Source organism: Eriocheir sinensis, chromosome 13, assembly GCF_024679095.1.
Source record: "Eriocheir sinensis breed Jianghai 21 chromosome 13, ASM2467909v1, whole genome shotgun sequence".
Taxonomy (NCBI): Eukaryota; Metazoa; Arthropoda; class Malacostraca; order Decapoda; family Varunidae; genus Eriocheir; species Eriocheir sinensis.
The window spans coordinates 5,075,896-5,098,423 of record NC_066521.1 but is presented as its reverse complement, the minus strand read 5'-3'; the positions used below and the strand labels follow the sequence as shown (position 1 = coordinate 5,098,423).

General features: G+C 42.1%; 2 protein-coding genes across 2 annotated transcripts in view; one reads left to right on the top strand and one right to left on the bottom strand.

The window, feature by feature from the left end:
• LOC126997909 (glutamate receptor ionotropic, kainate glr-3-like) overlaps nucleotides 1-14,692 on the top strand; it is a 46,575-nt gene extending 31,883 nt beyond the window's left edge. Inside the window, exons 11-13 of the mRNA XM_050859121.1 lie at nucleotides 5,493-5,572; nucleotides 6,140-6,247; nucleotides 10,086-14,692. Coding sequence (XP_050715078.1) covers nucleotides 5,493-5,572; nucleotides 6,140-6,247; nucleotides 10,086-10,359 — 462 coding nt within the window. The 3' untranslated portion in view covers nucleotides 10,360-14,692. The remainder of the gene's footprint in view (nucleotides 1-5,492; nucleotides 5,573-6,139; nucleotides 6,248-10,085) is intronic.
• Nucleotides 14,693-14,970: 278 nt separating this feature from the next.
• LOC126997801 (sulfide:quinone oxidoreductase, mitochondrial-like) overlaps nucleotides 14,971-22,528 on the bottom strand; it is a 32,834-nt gene continuing 25,276 nt past the window's right edge. The window contains exons 8-12 of the mRNA XM_050859015.1: nucleotides 20,229-20,348; nucleotides 18,727-18,913; nucleotides 18,217-18,318; nucleotides 16,525-16,669; nucleotides 14,971-15,678 (exon numbers count right to left, since the gene is read on the bottom strand). Of these exons, the coding sequence (XP_050714972.1) occupies nucleotides 15,618-15,678; nucleotides 16,525-16,669; nucleotides 18,217-18,318; nucleotides 18,727-18,913; nucleotides 20,229-20,348 (615 nt within the window). The 3' untranslated portion in view covers nucleotides 14,971-15,617. The remainder of the gene's footprint in view (nucleotides 15,679-16,524; nucleotides 16,670-18,216; nucleotides 18,319-18,726; nucleotides 18,914-20,228; nucleotides 20,349-22,528) is intronic.

Sequence of the window (22,528 nt, the reverse complement as noted above, 5' to 3'; positions counted from 1 at the left end):
CTAGCTATGTGGGACAGGAAAAGCTGTCAAGCAGTTGCCGTCGAGATATGCTTTGTTAAAGTTGAGGTACCGACAGAAATGTGTGTTTGGGAACTCCCACGGTGTAATGGGGGATACCTGATAAACTGCTATATGGAAGTATGGTAGTGAGAGGTTCCCAATGACATTCCGGACACGGAAACCAAAGGGGCGAGGTAGGAGAGGTTTGTTTCTGTATATTATATCTACATTGATGTCTATGGCAACGGTGTAGGCAGGGTTGTTAAGTTGGCGTTGTAGTCTGTATCAGTACTTAATTAGAAGTCCGTCTCTCTACAAGTCTAAGGGTGGTACTCCTGCATCAACTAAAATACTTGATATGGGGGATGATCTAAAGGCACCAGATGACAGACGGACTGCCGCGTGATGGACTGCATCAACTGTGCGGTGACGGGAGGTTGTTGCCAATGTGTATACTTCGCAGTCGTAGGACAGTCTCGACCCGATGAGTGCCTGGTAAAGGCGTAGGAGTATTGTGCCATCAGCGCCCCAAGAAGTGCATGACTGAACACGAAAAAGATCGAGCGATCTCATGCACTTTGCTTTTAAGGCTTTTAGGTTTGGAAGCCATGTAAGGCGCCTGTCGAAGACGAGTCTCAAGAACTTGTGATCTTCCGCAACAGGTAGACTTGATCTGCACATGATGAGATCAGGGTCTGGATGGTGGCCTTTCAGGCCGCAAAATTGCATGATAACCGACTTGGATGGTGAGAATCAGAAGCCGTGTTTCTCCGCCCATCTGGATGTCCTGTCGATGGCATTTTGCAGTCTTCGCTCTGCGGTGGACATCCGAGACACCAAGAACCAGATTGCCAGGTTGTCGACGTAGAGGGAGGACGACACCCCCTCAGGGAGCGACGTTGTAGTCCCATTATGGCTACGCCAAAGAGGGTGACACTCAGGACGCTTCCTTGGGGAACTCCTTCCTGCTGTTCATAGGATGGTGAGTAGGACGTACCAACTCTGACGCGGAAGGTCCGTTCTCCAAGAAATCCCACAATAAACTTTGGCATCCGTCCACGGAGACCAAAGTTATGAGGCTGCTTTAAAATTCCATATCTCCATGTCGTGTCGTAGGCCTTCTCGAGGTCAAAGAAGATGCACACCATGTGTTGTCTGTCTGCAAACGAGCAGCAGATAGCTGACTCAAGACGCACGAGGGCGTCTACTGTTGTTCTCATCTTCCGAAACCCTGACTGGTAATGAGACAGGTGGTCACTGCTCTCTAAATGGTGTACTAGGCGAAAATTTACCATCTTCTCCAGGAGTTTGCATAGGCAGGATGTTAGAGCAATTGCTCTGTAGTGTAAAGGCTGTGAACCATCCTTCCCAGGTTTACGAATGGGAAGTACAATGGCTTTGCGCCACCCACTTGGCATGATACCAGTCTGCCAGACTTTGTTGTATATTTGGAGCAACAGGATCGTGGTGGTAGGACTAAGGTTTCTGATCATGGCATATGGGATATTATCGGGGCTCGGCGACGTGTCGTTGTAGTGGGAAAGAGCTGTTAGTAGTTCCCACATGGAGAAGGGAATGTTGTATATTTCAGTATTGAGAGATGAGAAGTCTAGCTGTAGTCTCTCCTGTTCTTCCAAGTGCCAGCGTACCTCGGGAGGTATAGAGTCCCGCTTAGATACAGCAGCAAATGCACTGGCTATGACGTCGGCGACTTCGGCGCTCTCTGCTATTATGTTACTGTTGATTTTAAGTGCAGGTGGTGGGCTCGATGAGAACTTTCCTGCTATTTTGTGTACCCTTTTCCACACCTGTGTCATTTGCGTCTGTGAGTTAAGTGAGTGAGGATACATAACTGGCAAACGAGGACCGTCGTGCTTCTTTTAGTGTCCGGCGTGCTTGTGCTCGTGCTTTCTTGTAGGCGATGTAATTGAACTCTGTCCTCTACCTCTTGTAGCGATTGAAGGCCCGGCGTCGGCAAGCCACTGCCTGCTTGAACTCGTCCGACCACCATGGCACAGGCCGACGTGATGCATTTCCCATTGTCTGTAGGATTTAAGTTCTCCCGCCCGGTGAATGTGCGCCGTAAAAAAGGTAACTGCATCCTCTGTTGTGTGGAAGTCATCAATTAATGTCTCCGTGTGAGTCATGGTCCGAAAAAGCTCCCAGTCCGTTCGATCTATTTCCAACGCTGTAATCGAAGTGACGGTTGGAAGGTGGAATGGGAGATGAAGATGGGGTAGTGGTCGCTGCCATGTAGATCCTATGATATTTCCCACCTGAAGTCCAGGTATTCATCGGGGGAACTGAGTGAGAGGTTAATAATTGACCATGTGTCAGTTGTCATATGGTAGTGTGTTGGATGACCGGTGTTTAGTATGCAGAGGTCTAGGTCTTCAATTACAGATGCAACAGTGACTCCTCTCGGGTTGCTGGTGGTAACTTCCCATATGTGTATGGCAACTGTTGAAGTCGCCAACTATTAGGAAGGGTGAGGGCAATTGGCATACCAGTGTTATGAGGTCTTGCTGATTGACTGGTGTACTGGGTGGGAGATACAGGGAGCATATAGTGTAAGTACGTGTTATGTGGATTTGAGCAGCAATAGCCTGCAATGGAGTGTTAAGTGAGAGTGGAGTGTGTGCTAGGTCATTGGAGATGAGGAGACAAGTACCTCCCGAAGGAGCTTGTGTGGGATCTACTGGCGAGTATATGGCACTGTAATTGCGTGGGGGAGGATGAGCGTATGCTCCTAACAGTGTCTCCTGGAGGCATAGACACTGTGACTGGGAGTCTTTTATTAATAACTGGAGTTCCTCCCAGCTTCCTCGTAACCCGCGGCAGTTTCACTGAAGGATCTTGAACTTTAATTTTGTTTATTCAGGGCGCCCCCGGAGAGGGACTTCCCTTTAGGAACACTGAGCTTCCGCTGGAGGTTTGACCCAGCGTTAGTGTGTTCTTTTCGGCCCAATGGCCGATGTGACAGGCCGGGAAAGACCTACACTTCCCCGGCCTCCTGCTCTTGCCAGTGGCTTCCTCACCCTGCCCCCCCAACCTTCGCCACTCCGATGAAGCGGCAGGGGAGGTAGACACGGGTGGAGCCTCCGGCACAGACTGTGCGGAGGCGGAGGGCAGGGGCGCCGGCAGACCGGCACCGTTACCCTGGGCAGCAGCGGTCACCGGCGGAGGGTCAGCCGGGGCCACTGGTGCAGGGGTGGCGGCTGCAGCCGGCACCTGGGATTCTTCCAACGACCCAGAGTCGGGCGCTGGAGAAGGTGCGCTTTTGCTGATGGGGCTCAATGTGGCCATTTGCAGGCGTCTGGTTGGATGAGGCGGCCTTTTCAGGCGAACCTGAAGTTGTGGGAGGAACAGACTTGGCAGTGGTAGAACGGCGATGGGCATGGGCATTTAGGGAAGTGGCATATGTCATTCCGGGGTTGGGCATCTTTGTTAGGACAAGTTGTTTCGCCTCAGTAAAGGTCACCCTTTCCTGGTTGCGCATTTTGAGTACTTCCCTTTCAAAGAGGAAGCGCTCACAATCCTTTGATGAGGCAGGATGAGGCTCACCATAGTGGTAACAACGCACAGGTCCAGGGCAGTCGTCACCGTTGTTATCCTTACCGCAGGACACATATTTTTGCAAAGCAGTTTTCAAGCACCGACAGGTCTGGGTGACGTGACCATACGCTTGACAATGAAAGCACCCTCTAGGGTTGGGGACATAGGGCTTCACATTAAGATTTAGACAAGCCAGCTTCACTGTCTTGGGTAGTACTAATCGGTTGAAGGTAATAAACAAGGTTGGTGTTGGTGTGAGAATTCCGTCTACCGTTCGTTGCACACGGCGTATTGAGGCCACATCGCAGTTTTTGAGTTCGTTCACCAGTCTTTCTTCTGAATAGCGGAGAAGGTCCCGTGAAAAGACAACACTCCGAGATTGGTTCATGGTGGCATGGGGAGAGCAGGACACTGATGCACCAGGAACAGAGGTAAGGGCGAGGAGTGACGAGACTTCAATCAATAAGCTCCCATCCCCTTGTGGCACGATCTTGGGCTCAGGGGACGATGTACATAAAAAATATCCAGGTCGTTTATCGAGCAGCCATCCACAGACTTGACAACAATGTACTTCTCATATGAAACAGGCTCATACATACCAGGCATAACTTATATTTGGAAGACTGGGGAGTTCCCAGGTTTACGTGAGATATTCCGTGGACATTTTTGTCGCACAAACTTGTCTTGGGCAGACCCTTTAGGGGTTAGGGACTTCCCAGAGGCACCACCGGGAGACCTGAAAGGCTCCAAAGTAATCGGGGACAGGCGGACGTCAGGGAGAGAGGCAGGCCGGGGCAAAGAATTTTTACCCATACAAAAAAAAAAATAATCTTTTACTTCCCCACACCCCCACCCACCACAGAGCCCAACAAAGGGAGGCTGGATATTGGAGCCAGACCGCACCCAACAGCCCCAGGGGTAATGGGGAAGTATACGCGGCTACTGCCAGGCGTTTAATGGCGGCCGCGGGACCGTTGCTTCCGCCCACCTGACAGTGACCGCTTGACCCTAGCCAACGCATGACCAGCCGATTGATTCAGTGGGGCCACACTGAACCACCCGTCTTACCACAACCCTCCCACCAAAGGAGCGTGTTGCCCACCGAGGGGAACTACACCCTGCCCCGCGGTGGACTCAACTCCCAGATGAGAGGGCACGGGGAGTATACGGGACGCCACGCACGGCAAAAACGTGGGGAGACAATAGCCCTGCCCTAGGTGGTAAAAGGGCGGGTGCAGGCAACATCACCAGTAGGCCTCCTCTATCGGTGATGAGGGGGGAGCACTTGGTCCACGAGGTCAGCGGACATCGACCCCTATCGAGGTAGGCAAGCCATCACGGTAGGTGGTGCCGCCGACCTCGCTTCAAGCTCCATCACCATAACAAGGTGATTCCCTTTCGACGGGGATCATGGTGGCTAATAATGTGGCACTGCACGTAATGAAAGTAATGTTACTGATCACGGTAACAAATAATATGAAAGTGCACGAGATGGCATTAATGAAAATAAGGACGATGCTCATGGTAGCTAATGACAGGGAAATGCACGAGATTACTCTAATGTGAGTAAGAGCAACGATCATGGTAGTTAATGGCAATAATGAGGGTAAAAATAATGATCATGGTACTATAAGTTGGTTATGTCAATAAACGGATAAAAGAAAATGCTTATAAAGAGATGCAGAGGAGTGGAGAAACAGAAATAAGCTAAGTGGGAAATGTAATTTACAGAGGGAAATGCTAATAGACAGAGGGAAATGCTAATAGACGGAGGGAAATGTAAAGAAATGGAGGGAAGAGTAACTAAACGGAGGGAAAGATAAATAAACTGAGGGATGCAGAGTGGGAAAATGCAAATAAATGAAGGAATATTATAGTATTATATTATATAGATATTGATGCTGTCTTTGCCCTCTCCAATTCGCGGCTACCTCCAGATGACTGAGAACTTCCTGGCGGGCTTTTCACACATGGGCTACAGAAAACACCTCCCCTACGCAGAGGTCATCAACCGAGGGTATGAATGTGATTGTTTCGTCTTAGTCGAGGTGCTCGTTTGCTTGTTTTATGAAATAATGACACGAATAATAGAAATAATGTTGACTATCACTGCTGCCACAAGTACTACTGCTATTACCACTGTTAATGCTACTTCCTCTGTTGCTGCTGCTACCACTACTATTAATTACCACTACTACTACTACTACTATTGATAATAATAATAATAATAATAATAATAATAATAATAATAATAATAATAATAATAATAATAATAATAATAATAATAATAATAATAATAATAATAATAATAATAATAATAATAATAATAATAATAATAATAATGATAATGATAATGATAATAATAATAATAATAATAATAATAATAATAATAATAATAATAATGCTAACACTACTACTAACACTATGACCCCTGGTCCTAGTATTTTCTAATACTGTTGTTACTAACATAACAATAAACATTACCCCGCTGGAGTTCAAAAGTGACACATTATACTAACAACAAAACTCTGAAATACCTAATTGCCGGTAGTTCCTGACACGCTTTGCTTCCCCTTGACCACAGGCTGGTGAAGCTGGAGTCAGGCGGCGTGATGGACAGGATCCACCAACAGTGGTGGGGCAAGCCGATACCCTGCGAGGCACAGTCCCCTTTCACACGACTTGGCTTCAGGTAACCCCTGTAAAGAATCCCAGTATTGAGATGCGGGGGTAGGGGGGAGTTCACAGTAAAGGAGGCAGCTCAAGGAAAAAAAAAAAAAAAAAAAAAACACGTTACTCCTACAAAGATGATAGCGGAATGGACAGTATGATGGTGATAGAAAAACGATAGTATAAATGGATGGTAGCATGCTATTAAAGGCGTCTTGATGCTCCCCTCTTGAAGGCATTCAAGTCGAAGGAAGGAGGAAAACAGCCCAGTCGAAGGGAGGCGGTCCCAGAGGTAACCAGCGAAGGGACGAAAGAATGAGGATGCTGATTAACTCTTTCATAAGGGGGTTGGATAGCATAGGGATGAGCTAGAGTGTATCAGCACAGTAATAAGTAAGGTGTCTGCAAAATACCTCAGGATCGAGTTGTAACGGTATAAAGTGAGGTAAGTTTTTTTTTTTTAAGTAAAAGAAGTAGCTCATGGGCAAAATATAATATAATATATATGCCCCCCCCTCCCCCCCCCAAAAAAAAAAAGTAAAGATGAGTGATCAAAAAAGAGGTCAATTTCGGGTGAAAAGGTGTCTCGATACTCTCCTCGTGAAATAAGTCAAGTCACAAGCCGGAGGAAATACAGACGAAGGAAAATTATTACAGAGTTTACCAGTGAAGGGAATGAAAGAATGAAGATGCTGGCTAGCTCTTGCATAAGGGATCTGGACAGTATAGGGATGAACTTGAATAGAAAGTCGAGTGCCGCGGGGCCGTGGGAGGGGAGGGCATGCTGTTAACAAGCTCAGAAGGGCAGTCAGCAAGAAAGTAACGATAGCAGATAGAAAGAGATGCAACAATGCAACATTGTGGCGGAATTCAAGAGTTAGGAGACTGTCAGTAAGAGGAGGGGAGTTGATGAGACAAAGAGCCTTAGACTCTACTCTGTCCAAGAATGCTGTGTGTGTGTGTGTGGAGCCCCCCCACGCATGAGATGCATACTTCATACAAGGGTGGACAAGGGCCCTGTATATATGGAGAGCATCTAGGAGGGGGGAAAGAATTGGCGGAGTCGATACAGAACGCCCAACCTCGAGGAAGCTAATTTTGTAAGAGATATAACTTTTCCAGTTGAGATTTTGAGTTAAGGATAGACCGAGGATGTTTATTGTAGAAGCTGACACCTGAGTGTTATCAAAGAATAGGGGATAAGTGTTTGGAAGATTGTGTCGATTAGACTGGTGGAGAAATTGAGATTTTTGCCCCGATTGGGGTAGAAGGAACCTTGTGTCCTTCAATGCCTCAAAAACTCAATTTCTCCACCTATCAACTCGACACAATCTTCCAAATACCTATCCCCTATTCTTCGACAACACTAAGCAGTCACCTTCTTCAACACTAAATATCCTCGGTCTAGCCTTAACTCAAAATCTTAACTGGAAACTTCACATATCCTCTCTCACTAAATCAGCTTCCTCGAGGTTGGGCGTTCTGTATCGTTTCTGCCAGTTCTTCTCCCCAGTACAATTGCTATCCATATACAGGGGCCTTGTCCGCCCTCGTATGGAGTATGCATCTCACGTGTGGGGGGGCTCCACTCACACAGCTCTATTGGACAGAGTGGAGTCTAAGGCTCTTCGTCTCATCAGCTCTCCTCCTCTTACTGATAGTCTTCTACCTCTTAAATTCCGTCGCGATGTTGCCTCTCTTTCTATCTTCTATCGATATTTTCACGCTAACTGCTCTTCTAAACTTGCTAACTACATGCCTCCCCCCCTCCAGAGGCCTCGCCTCACACGACTTTCTAATCAAGCTCATCCCTATACTGTCCAAACCCCTTATGCAAGAGTTAACCAGCATCTTCACTCATTCATCCCTCACGCTGGTAAACTCTGGAACAATCTTCCTTCATCTGTATTTCCTCCTGCCTACGACTTGAACTCTTTCAAGAGGAGGGTATCAGGACACCTCTCCTCCCGAAATTGACCTCTCTTTTTGGCCACTTCTCTGTACTCTATTCAGGAGCAGTAAGTAGCGTGCTTTTTTTTTCATTATTGTTTTCTTATTTTTCACGCCCTTGAACTGTCTCCTTTTCTGTAAAAAAAAAAAAAAAAAATCAGAAATAATAGCAAGGTCTGAGGATAAACGCTCTGCGGCATTCAACCTAGAATCATAATAGTTTCTGTTGGGATGGTCTTCTGGCAGATGTAGAGTAATGCAGAGTATAGTCATCGGCGTAAGGGTGGTTAGGACAGTTTGATTTGGAAAGATCATCAATGAACAACAGAAAGAGTGGAAGATAGGACAGAGCCCTGCGGAACACCAGTGTTCATAGGTTTAGGAGAAAAACAGTGGCCATCAACCACAGCGGAGATAAATCGGCCAGAAAGGAAACTGATGATAAAAGTACAGAGAGAGGGATAGAGACCGTAGGATGGTAGTTAAGAAGGCAAAGATTAATTTTGTGCCAGACTCTGTCAAAAGCTTTCGAGATGATTAAGGCAACAGCAAATGTTACACTGAAACGGATAAGAGAGGATGACCAAGAGTCAATTAAGAAAGCAAGAATATCACGTACAGAACGCCCCTTGCGGAACCCATACTGGCGATTAGAGGGAAGGTCAGAAGTTGAAAGATGCTTAAGAACTTTCCTGTTAAGGATTGTTTCATAGGCTTCAGAAAGCTTTAGAGAGAAGGTTAGTTAAAAGTCCACTGAAGTATTAACGAGTACTCTACATACATGAATCATCTGTAACAAATGAAGAGAAGGAATATGCCCTTTTTTTGGTTGAGTGGAGTCATGAGGCTCTTCGTCTCATCACCTCCCCTTCTCATACCGACAGACTAATACCTTTTAATCTCCACCACAGTGTTTCTTCTCTTTTTCTTTCGATATTTTCAAGCTGACTGCTCTTCGGAACTTGCTAACCGCATTCCTCCCCCCCCACCTCCCGCGACCCTACTGTACACACCTTTCTTCTCTAGCTCATATAAATTATATGCTATCCAAATCCCTTATGAAAGAGTTAACTAGCATCTTCATTCATTTATTCCTTACACTGGTAAACTCTGGAACAGTCTTCCTTTGTCTGTATTTCCTCCTGCCTACGACTTGAACTCTTTCAAAAGGGGAGTATCGAGACACCTCTCCATCCGAAACTGACCTATCTTATGGCCACTCCTGTTTGCTTTTGCTGGAGCAGTGATTAGCGAGCTTTTTTTTTTTTCATTATTTATTGGCCTTGAGCTGTTTTGATTACCTTGAAAAAATAAAATGATATAAACCCATGAATTTAGAGTGTACGGAAAAAGTAGACGACATACATACATGAATTACAGGTTGAAATTTACCTATTATGATATATGTTATAGAACAGGGAGTAAGGAGTGAACGGATAAGTCAACATCCATTCAAAATCATTGGTTAACATATGCAAAAAAACAATACTCACATTTGGATAGATATAGTGACATAAGTAACAAAATAAGGAGCATATGAAAGCTATAACCTCCATACATTCGACAATAATTATTGGTAACATAAATAGACTAGCTTTGTCGGTTTTGAATTAATGCCCCATTGCTAGTGGAGAAAATGAGAAGTAGCAAAAAAAAAGAAAAATGAAGAGTGCGGTCTTCATCCAATCTATGGCATGATCATTAGATTTAAATAACTACAGAGTACAAGCATGTGGATATCTGTATGACCCTTTCCGGTGGGTGATCTATGCAGTTTCCCCTTGAAGTAATGATGTCTACCGTCCCACAACACGTAAAAAAAAAACTTACCTAAACAACGAAGATCACATGTTGCTCAGGACTGCATGTAATGTAACAGTCTTTTCCCCCTCCTTTCTTCCTTCTTGCAGTAACATCCTGACAGCCTTCATGTTACTCCTGGCCGGGATAATCGTGTCATCTGCTATCTTCGCCTTGGAGATACTCTACACATCCCAGAGGCCACCAACCCTTGCCCCGCCACAAATCACCTACGACAAAATTGAATTCTTCTCCTCGCACCAACCCCTCAAGCAGGACAACGGAATGCAATTCATGAAGACAGGCGGGAAAGGGAGCGAGCCCTTAAGATGGTCAAGCATGGAGCCATGGAAAATGAGAGCCAGTAACAGGAGAAGGTTATGAAGTACATACTTTCTATAAATATTGCAAAGGCACAACCATGACTATCTGATAAACAATTCGGGCACTCTGCGTCCACTTCCGTCACCGAGGAGCACGCAGCCTTCAGCACAGTAGGCAGGGCTCACGGCTACAAAAAAAGTTACCGTGTCTTAGCACTTACGTGTTACTATGGACCACTGGGGCGAGTTATGACTGACAGTGCTGAAGGAACCAGTCGTTACCAGTTGGAAATGAGGTGCTGCTGGCGAGCAGTGTTGCTGCGGCAGCGTATATGGCGAACAGTAAAGCAAACACAAAATTACGTAATCTGATTGACCTAAACTCACTGCAGTGTACTCACATCGGGAAACGTAGTAAAGACAAATTATATTATAAATGCCCACAGTGAAACAATGAACAACACAACACTCAACCAAAACACCACAATATAAAACAGAGCAACAGGGATCGAGTCATTACGTAGTCTAAGTATCTATCCTAAAAGTAAAGCTTAACAAAAAAAAGACAATATACCCACATCAGAAAGCAAGATGAAAAACTGTAAAAACATTCATGCAAAGATATAGCTCGTGGCAGGGCACCAACGGTTTCATCCTAAAACACTCGAGTAAGAACAACGTCGTTACACAGCACACTAAAGCATCTAGAACCAATGGAACCCCAAGAAATAATCCCTGAAAATACAGACAATCACCAAACAGATTAAGCCTAACTACATTAAATGGGAACGTGGCGCAGGGAGTGTCCAGCGTCAACACGTCAGTACACAACAGAACGCCACAAATTCAACATACACAATAGTAAATGATCACAGTCCAAGAGAGCAGGGGATCATCTACAAATCTTTCAAGGTAATATAAAAGGAGATAAATACCAAACATACGACGAATCAGGACACAGAAGGAGAATAACTTCATTACAAACGTGGCGAACAGGGACGTGTCCACGGTTTCCACATCAGAATGGTCACGAAATGCCTCTAAAGAAGTAAAGAAGTAAAAAATGACAGGGAGCAGCAGTACCACCAACATCTCATCACCGTAAACACACACTCTCCCTCTCTCGCGGCCTCGCCGCGCCCTCGTGTCCACCATGCCAGTTCCCAGCTACTAGTCATTTTCTGCTACACCGAATCATCCTTTTTTTCTGGAGTTAGGGGTGATTTTCACTACTTGGAGGCTATGGTGGCGAATGGTGGAGGAGGAAAGAGCTTGCTGTCACGTTTAGTATGCTGTTCCCTCCTTATCAACACATAAATCTCAGTAATATGATTAGGAACATCATACACTTGGCACACTTGATAAAGCTGAAAATACAAAGTGTTCGAGTGTCTGAACATACTGGGCATGTGATACAACTTGTCTTGACGATATTTGTAAACCATTGACGTCTTTGTTGCATACGAGGTCTCACTACAAGTTCGATTCGTTTATACTCCCATTAACTTTTTATTTCAACATTATTGCTTTCGTCTGACGCAATATTATCACCGGAGCTAAGTGACAACCTTGAAGTGTCGCCTGCTCGACGCCTCAAACGAGACATCATACGAGGATCGAGGTGCATTTTATTTTATTTTTATATATTTTATTATTACTTATCGCCTATCGTAATACGCCATATGACCCACGTGTAACCTGTTCGAAACCCAAGACGAGAAAGTGTAAGAGGAAACTCCATTCAAATGGGTTTATTTAATTTTCTATTGACTAATTTCCTCTATCATACTAAACCAAGAGGGTCACGTGACAACCCGAAGTGTCACCTGTTCAAAACCCGAGACAAGACAGTAAGAAAATAATTCAAAGAGCGTCTTTAACTTTTTTTCATTGCTTTCCTGTCACCGTAAGGGTCGCGAGACAACAAGGGTCACCTAATCGCAGTCCAAGACGAGACGGCATAAGGAAGCAAAGTTTAATTAAGCTTTCCCTACATCTGTGAGCGACATTGTTCCGAAGCACCGAGACGAGCTAGTATCTATCAAAGGAGTCGAAATGATTTGATTAATAAATGACAATCCTTGATGGAAAATAAAGAAATTCAGGTGATATTAACAGACTGATTCAACTACAACCATTTAATGACAGATGAGCATTGAAGGATTTAAACCCATATATGACACTTGTTTAGTCTGAGAGAGTAGTGATGAGTGACGAAAGATAAGAAGTGAAGATCATATGAACAGACTATAAAACGGTTAAGTTAGGAGCATACGCATAGCTGCGTGTGGGGGCGGTGCTCATCTCCGTCCAGTTGGCCCTTTGAGCCTGTGGTGGGAGAAAACCCATCAACCCAACACAGGGCCAGTGTAACATCCGGGTGGCCACAGTTTGTTCCCTAGGTCTCCTCAGGTACCCATTTATTGACCATCCTGAAAGGAGGGATTTACAGCTGGGTGGGACTGCACGCCTACTGCCCGAGGGCCGGATTCATTAAACTATTTACCAGACCGGAGGCCAGGAGGCTATGATGGAGGCGATTTTACAAGGAGCAGTATATAAAAGGGTAAAATGTAAAAGGAGTAAATAAAAAAAAATGGGGCTAAGATATACAGTGAAGATAAGAATAGGTATATACAATGTAAGTAATATTATAGTATATGTAGACAAAATAATATAAAGGCAATGAAGGAAAGAAGTTAATACAATGAAAATAATAACTAGTAGATCAAGAAGAAGTGTAGATACAGTAAAGGTAACAACAGGTTGATAAAATATAAATAATGAATAATTGATGCATAAAAAAAGATACAATAATCAAAAAAGGAATTAACAGGTAAATACAATGAAACGATAACTAGTAGATCCAGAAAATTTATAATACAATGTAGATGTTGATAGATACAGTATAGATGGATAGTGAAAAATATAATAGGCACCAGTACATAATGGTAATGGGCACCTACAACGAACGATACGTACGGGTAGTAAAGGTAATAATACGATGATCAAATTACTATGGATGCAAAGTGGTTAATTTTGAATACAGACAATGATTTAACCATCTAAAACACTAATATTGCAAGACTAGGGCCTGATTTTTTCAAACGTTGTATTAATATTTATGAACAGTTACGTGGCTGGTTATGGTTTTAATTCTATTTCTGGGGCTAAGTTAGTTACATTTTCACAGTTCAGTCAACATATTACAAACTCACAGAGGTGGGCATGTGCGGTACTTAGTGCGGTAGTGGCGCATCACAAAAAAAGTACCGCACTACCGCAAAATTCCTGAAAATACCGCACTACCTCGGACCGCACTAAAAAATCCTGCAGTACTTTTTGCGGTACTTTGAAAACTATCGAAGACGACATTTGGAGCGCGGCATGCTCACAGAATTTTTTTTTTTTTTAGTGAATCGAACTCAGTCAATCGGTATTAGTCATCAGAATCAGTGATTCAATCATTCTAACTTTTCAGTTATTGTTCAAAATTAAATACTAAATAGACAGACTAAACTACTACACTGCAAGTTTTCTTTAACCCGCGCGGTGCCGGCCATTTCACCCTCGGACCCTTGCGTGGTGCCGGCCGATTTTTCATTGTACTATTTTAAGCATGTTTCCTTTGTTTGGATAGCCAGGATAGGCACTGAAGTATTTTTTATTTTGACTACCGCTACCGCAGTGCTGCACACCGCGTACCGCACTGGTAAAGAAAAAATGGGACCGCTCTACCGCAACTGCACTACTCCGGAAAAAGTACCGCACTACCGCAACCGCTCTACTGATTTTTCAGTACCGCGCCCACCTCTGCAAATTCAGTTGTAGAAAGTTTTATAAGAAGATCAACAAAACAGGATAAAAGACAAATCAGCCACACTATTATTAATAAAGACTGAGATGATGTTTAAAAATTAGCTCAGGATATGCAATGATTACCGCGTGTATGTAAGTGACTGTCAGTTTCATGCCAAAAATGACCACTCAAAAACTATAATATGTTGAGGTAAATATTACTCCCGAGAAAAATATTAGTATTCATATTGATATTAGAATTAGTAATCTTCTATGAAAGCACTTTTATCAATCTAAATCCACCCTTCAAACTCTATCTTCAAAATATATCATTAAAATTGTTTGACATTACAAAAGTACATAATAATTATGTTGTCCAATAATTAACTCATATGTAAAAAATAAAGGTGCCATGTAACTTGTACCAATGATCATTAAGAGACTAAGTTAGAATTATGACATCACATACTGACAGAGAAGTACACATTACATCACTTGTTACAATAATTATCAAGTGGCTAATTTAGTATATAGCAGATGACATCCCCAAGACTATGATGTGTTTAATTGAGGAATAAATCTATCATCTTCAAAAATTATTATATCCTTAAACTTGCCCATATTTAAAAACTGCAAAAACATATTTTATGCCACTGTGTAGGCTACAGCATTTGGAGAAATCTCATACACTTAATCTTGATATAATTCTAATGTGTGTGCATCATTTAAAGAATATTACTGACAAATATATGCAAATAAACTTATATTGTCTGTCATATTAGCTGATTCAGATTAAAATTTCCTGATTACTCAATAGTACAGCAAGCAATGGATGAACTTGTGAATATATCGTTGAACTGGAATGAAACAACAGTTAACAGATAACCATCTTTATTAACAGACTACATTTAATTACCTGGCCAGCATTCTCTCAACACCAGCAACCATGTATCACTGTGTACAAAAATGCATAGAAACTGTTGATCTCTTTGTTCAGGCATCCTCCACATACCAGTACAACCCCATTTGTGCTACTACATACATGATCAAGACTTTTCTTAAGCCTTCTTTTGATTAATAAAAAAATAAAAACATTTAACTTAGTTGCATAAATAGCTACTGCAGCTGTCATTGTAGTAAATCTTATGCTTTACTAAAAAAAATTGCAAATAACTTTTTTACATATATTTTATCTTTAACTGTGGTATTTTTTTACATTTACTGAAAGCAGTTATAAATCTGATGTGTCAGTATCACAGATATGTTATCACATTTAGTCATAATTATATATCATCTAAAAAGCACATTCAAACTTTATATATATATATATATATATATATATATATATATATATATATATATATATATATATATATATATATATATCTATATATATATATATATATATATATATATATATACCATGTAAACGTGAACAATTTCATAACTTGCTTACTAAATATTTCTGTACGTGTACAAAAGTTTACACATGACAACCTTTCCTCACAGCTCAATTTACACTCATTTTGACATTCCCAGGTGCAGAATTTTCCGCATGTACTTGGGTCCCTCCCAGATGCCCCTGAAACAACACAGAACACAAGCTAACAGTAATTTTTCTTTTTCTTTACAGAATCCCTTAGATTACTTACAAAATAACAAATAACATGTTCCTTCTAAAACAACTCAACTTCTAACTTGCTTTCCAGTCATTATTCTTATTTTTATTATTTTTTCAGCAACAGAAGCAGCTTAAAGGCAACAAAAATTAAAAACAAAAAAGCTCTCTAAGCACTGCTCCTGCAAAAGAAGACAGTCTGAGTGGCCAAAGGAGAGTGTCAGTTTCGACTGGAGAGGTGTCTTAATACTCCTTTCTTGAAAGAGTTCAAGCCATATGCAGGAGAAACTACAGACGAAGGAAGGCTGCTCCATTGTTACCAGCAAAAGGGATGAGAGAATGAAATGCTGTTTAACTCTTGCATAATGGATTAGGATAGCCCAGGAATGAGTGACAGTAGAAAGTCATGTGCAGCAGGGATGCAAGAGGGGTAGAGGCATGCAGTTAGTAATTTAGAAAAACAGTCAGCATGAAATTACTCACAGAAGATAGAGAAAGAGACAACATTGTGGCAAAATAGAAGAGGTAGAAGACTGTCAATAAGAAGAAGGGAGACTGATGACTGACTGACTAACTGACTGACTCACTCTATTACTCACTAACTAACTAAATAACTAACCTACTGAGTTAGTGACTGATTAAATGACTAGATCAGGTATTGACTAATTAACTGACTGCCAGACTCACTGGCTGATTGAGTAACAGACTAACTATTTAACTGAGTGACTTACTGAATAAAGTAATGAACAATATGCAATACCTACAAATGAACAAAACAGCTGAATAATTCTCAACACCTTGCACACTTACTTGAGCATTCCATACCAGTACATTGGCGGCATCATGTCCTTCTTGAGGTGGAACATCGTGCGCCGCTCCTTGGCCTGGTTGATTGGAAACGTCTCCAGTGGGTTGCCGTCCATGTCAAACTCAGCGAGGATGACTGACGAGTAGCCTGTTGTGGGTGTCGGTGAAAGGAGGAAAAGGTAAGGGTACTTTGCTTCAATCTGTCAAACTGAGAGACGGTGACTCTGTTAAAGTGACATTATCAAGGAAGTATTAGTTTACTTTTTTTCTTTAAGACAAGGCAGCTCAAGGGCAAGAAACAAAAACAGGAACATAAAGGCCCACTAGATACTTCTCCAGCCTGCCTACCTACATATAAAGTTTACTACAGGTACATTCATATAAAACTGACACATTTCAGTATCACTATTTGCACAGACAAAACACTAGCAACACAGAAACATAGTGTGGGAGTTGTTTCCTTTACAGTAAATGTTGGAAATGTTCGCCTAAGGCAGGGCAGGACACAGCGTTCAATGTATGTTATGTTACTGACCATTCATTGGAGCATGGAGTTGTCAATACCATTCACTGTGTGAGTAATGTTCTTTTTTAATTCATCCAGTGTCCGAGGGAATGTAGCATACACTCTTTCCTTCAAATACCCCAACAGAAAGAAATTGAAGGGTGTCAGGTCAGGTGACCTTGGTGGCCAAAGGTCCCAGGAAATTTTACAGTCCTTGAAGAAACTTTGGATCAGCGCCATGGACTCATTGGATGAATGGCACATGGCGCCATCCTGTTGGAAGTACCCCTGACACAGCTCAATATCATCCAATTGGTTAACAAACTCATTGAATATTCACTGGTACTCCATTGTGTTTACAGCCACGTTGAAAACACGGGACCCACAATTCTTTCAACAGGTACTGCACACCACGCTCATTGACCACTGTGTCCAGCAGTGCCCTAGGCAGAGGGGCAGACATTTCCAGGATTTACTGTTGAGGAAATATCTCCCACACCATCACTATGTTTGTGATACTATACCGTGTTGCTAGCGTTTTGTGTGGGCAAATTAAGTGATATTGAAATGTGTTAGTTTTATATGAATCACCCTGTATTTTTCTATATTTCATTTAGGTTCACTCCCCTTCTCTCTGCATAATGTTTACTGTCAAATTGTCCCTGATGATCAAGCATATGTGATTATCTTACAGGTATTTGCTGCATAAATAACATTTGATACTTTGAAGCTTTTCAAATTGTGATAAATTACAGATTCTACCTCAGTAACCCAACCCTGCATCGCTCTCCCTTAATTTGAATTACTTCTACAATACTGAGTAAAGAAGTATTATGGGAAGGGTAAATATGAATGTTACCATTACCTGACCCAGCCTCATATCTGTCATCCCTGATTTACCTTTTATCTATCTGTCAATGTATCTATCTTCATCCATCTTTATATATTTACCTATCTATCTGTCATTATCTATGCCTACCTCCATCTATCTACTACTTGTATACCTCTTCACCTGTCTATTTATCCACCCATTAATCTATCAGTCTATTTCTTTCTTGCTTACTTTTCATATCTATCTGTCTTCTCATATGCCTATACAGTTTTCTATCCAAGTATCTATCTGTTTATTGCACACGAGTAAAGCAGTATTACGGGAACATAGAAAGACGAGTGTTATCATTACAACTCACCAGTCACCAGAGGGCAGGAGGTGTAGCCATCATACTCATACCTAGGGGAACCACCAGCCATCACCAGACTCAAGTTCCTTCGCATGACTCCAAACTGGCCAGCTGAGGAGTAATATCGTAACTTTAGCAATATTTTTTTCCTGAGTGAGTTTTCTTCTTTCAGGGAGGGAAAGCATGTACTTGAATTTGAACATCAGCATCTAGCATCTGTTTGTTCTATTTTGTTTTATTACACGAGAGATTATAAATCATGAGGTGGTGGTTTTGATAAGGAATTGTGATCCCTTCAAACTCTCAGCATCACCATTTCTCTGTTCTACTGCAAGGGGGACACTTTGTAACATCCATCCATCTATCAGTTAATCAATCAACAGTAGAGTATAGGTATAGATGGATACAGTGTTTGTATAACTTTGCAAACAAACTAATTCTTCCATCAACCAATCAGTCAATCAAACAATCTATTAGCCCAAGTGAAAGTAGTATGAGGAATAGAAAGCAGAAACTCACCCACAGCGGCAGCAGTCTTGGAGGTTGGGACACTGGTGCAGTCCCCAATGCCAAAAACATTGGGAAAGGTGACGTGCTGCAGTGTGTGCTTGTTCACATTGAGGTACCCAGTCTCGTTCACCAATGGACCACAATTATGCAGGGGGTCTGGTGCACTCATGGGGGGGGTGACGTGCAGCATCTCGTACTGTGTTGGGAGAAAGGAAACTGGTTTATCTTTGTGTATGCTAATGAGAGTTAGGGAAAACAAAGCTAGTATGAGACTGTGAATAATATACTACTGTAATAGGTAAAATAATGAGGGTGAAAAACAGATACAATGAAAGTAATAACAGGTAAAGCAGAGTGACAAGGAAGAGAAAATAGTAAGCCTGGGTAAGTGGTGTTGGGTAGTTTATACTGTCATGTTAATAAGAGGCAAATACAATGAAAATATCAACGGGTAGAAACAAGTAGAAGCAAGGAATAGTAGTAGAGTAAAAACTAGGGAAAAATATAGAACATAAGTCTAGGTGTGTGGTGTTAGGTAGGTAATAAAGTGTCATGAGAGAAACTTGTACTGTTGAGTTGGTGTTATTTAGGATTTCATACTGTGGCGAGGAAGAGAAATAATACTGCTTGTGGCTGTGGTGTTGGGTAGCTTACACAGTGTTAAGGAAATGATACACAGGGATATACAAGGAGACTACAAGAGGCTAGACAGCCCACACATAGCAGAGTACCCTGTAAAAAGGTACTTCTATATGTGTATGATACAGACCAGTTTATCCTATGCCACAGAGAAGGAAAATAGCATATGAGTGTGTGCAGTGCTGGATAACTCATAGTGTATCAGAGAAGAAACATGGTGTGCCTTGGTATGCGCCATTCAAGATTTATTACTTAATCAGTTAAAAGAATGTTATGTCTGAATGAGTGGCAATGGGTAGCTTAAAAGATGTAAGGTGAAAAAATTATATGACTGACTGTGAGGCATTGGATAGCTTTAAATCTCAGGTAGAAAACTGGTGTGTCTGAACGAGTGATGAAGGTTATGACAAGTAAGAAAAAGGTACGTCTGGGGTGTTAGGTTAGGTTTATGCTGTGTCAAGGCTGGTCTCATATCAGGCAGCTTGTACTTTGATTAGGAAAAAGAAAATCAGACATTTAGATCTGGTGTAGGGTAGTTTATACTAAGTCAGAAAAGAGCAAATGTTATATAGGTAGTTCCTGAGTGTCTGGTTTTGGGCATCTCACAGAAAACCTGGGAACTATGAATGTACCATCACATAAGTAAAATACTGTTTAAGGAAAAGGAAAATGTTATATTCCTTGATGTGTTATATTGAGGTAATTCAAACAAGGACAAGGAAAAGCTAAAGGAAACACTGAATTGATCCCACACTTTTGTTTTCAGGCATAATAGGAGCTATCTAATACTAAACAGTCTGAAGTACCATTTTTCTGTGCCCAACACTAAACCAGTCCCCTAACAGCAGACTCAGACACCTGCCACCACTTACTGGCAGTGTTTGAAGGTCGTCAGGGCTGTCCAGGTTCTGAAACACGGCCTCCCGAGTGTCTGGCTTCACCTCAATGAGATTGTGACGCAGGTTAACAGTGATGTCCTTCTTCTTTACTACCTGTGGAAGAAATAATTGGGAAGAGATACTAGAGAAAAGGAGACAAAACGAGGAAGCATATGATTAAGGTGTAATCAAGGTAAACAAGTGGTAACAGTGGTAGCTCAGTGTTTTTAGGAAGGCTTGGGGGCAGGGGCATTTTTCTTGAAACAAGATGGAGTTGAGGTTGTGCTGAAAGGAAAAATCATTTGTTTCAAAACAAATTAAGGGGCAAAGGGGGGGAACGAGACAATTTTTGAATAGTCCTATGCCCCAAAGGCCCTTGTTGGCACTGCCATTGGGTTCCTATTTGCCATTTCCATCCAATTGATATGCTCTGTCGAGAAATTTCATAGAGTATCTACTTGGTTAACCATTAATCTTTTTTTTTATGTTCAGCCTACTGTGCCAGTAGGCTTTCTTCATTGGGCCTGCTGGTCAGATACAGACCATTATGGTGCAGGTAAGTGTTTTGTAGTGGCACCATCTTGCTTGGCACATGCTGCCCTCCAGAGTACATCTTTGACCCTGTTTAGAGAGATTATCTAGAGTCTAGGTTGATAGATGGTCATCAGTACAACATGTGGGTAGTCTTAGGCTTCTCAGCGATAACTGAAAATTGTTAGCTTGTAGCAGCAGGCTGGACTTGAACCCAGGTCCTCCAGGACACCATGCCAGCATGCTGACCACTCAGCCATTGCCTTCCTCTGCTAGTATTTCTTACCTTCACTTGGTATTTTATGTCACTATTACAATTTTTTGTCATAGTGTAGTGGTAAGCATGTCTAGCTAAAAAATACACAGGCCTGGGTTAGATCCCTGCCTGGGCAACATATATGCACAGCCCCCCTGCTATTTATCCTCCTTTAGGTCTGATCACTTAATGAGTAACTGGAGAAATCTGGGTAAGGGGAATGCTAGTAACCTGAATTTCACATTGATCCTGTATCCCAGGGTAATGGGTTCTTACCCACCACAGGCTCAAGGACTGATGGGTTCTTACCCACCACAGGCTCAAGGACTGAGGTAACAGAGAAAAGTGCCAATGCAATAAACAGCTAGTATATTAACTTCATCTTTACTTTACTCTCCTTGAATTACCTCCACAGTGATTTGTTTTACTATTTTCTTAACCATGTGTTTCAGAGTACTGAAAACTTTTAAATATCCACCATCTTCACACAGTCTATAAATTTCAATCAAAATTAAATAAAAAACATTAATAATGACCATTTTCACTCTGCACATTAATCTCTTTCATTACATCTTAAGCATTGTGGAAATCATTCCAACATTATAAATTAGTGTATATTATTTGTGTAAATTGTGTAAATTGGGTAGGCAGTGGCTGAGTGGTTAGCATATGGGCAACACATTCACCACACCATGGACAATGTCGGTTTGAATCCCCACGCTACCACCTGGGATTTTTCAGTCACTCCCGAGTGGCCTAAGACTACCCACATGCTGTCCAAAAGACCACCCTTCAACCCAAACTCTAAAAGAAACCGTCCAAGTGAATCAAGAATGAGTTCCAGGGTGCACCATGAGCCAAGCATAATTGGCGCCACTATAAAAATTGCCTAAGCCATGACGGGCTTGGGCCGACCACCTGGCCCCTGAAGAAAGCTTAACAGCGCTACAGGCAGAGATGTAAAAATAAAAATAAAAATAAATAAATAAATAAAATAATAAAAAATAGGATGATCAGCTAATTTGGCTATTTGCCATTTAGAATTTGTCTTTCAATAGCAATGTGGCAGTATAGCAAAGCCAACGAGTGGCTAGAACAGCCAACTTTGTTGGATCATTCCAGAGCGGCCTGGAGTCCACACTGCTGCTGCTGGTTTCCTCTGACTCAAAATTTCACCATATTGTTTTCTCATTTGTGAGAATTAGAATGAAGCCAAGGCCAAGTGCATGGGAGAAATAGTAGAAAAGTTCGTTCCAGATCAAGCTTGGGCCCTGGGTGTGTCAGATTTACCAACTTTACCTACTGCCACATCACTCCTTTAGATCTATAAATTCAGCTAAGTATCTTTATTTCTGACCAGAAAGTAGACACAGTAGTAATGTAGGATCTACAGGGAAATAGAAGACAAATTAATGCCTTTGATTTTTGTCTATTTTTTAGTCTAATTGTGGTTCTTGTGTGGTTCATTTATAATTATTTCCCCATAGCTTGACATCCCCACATATTT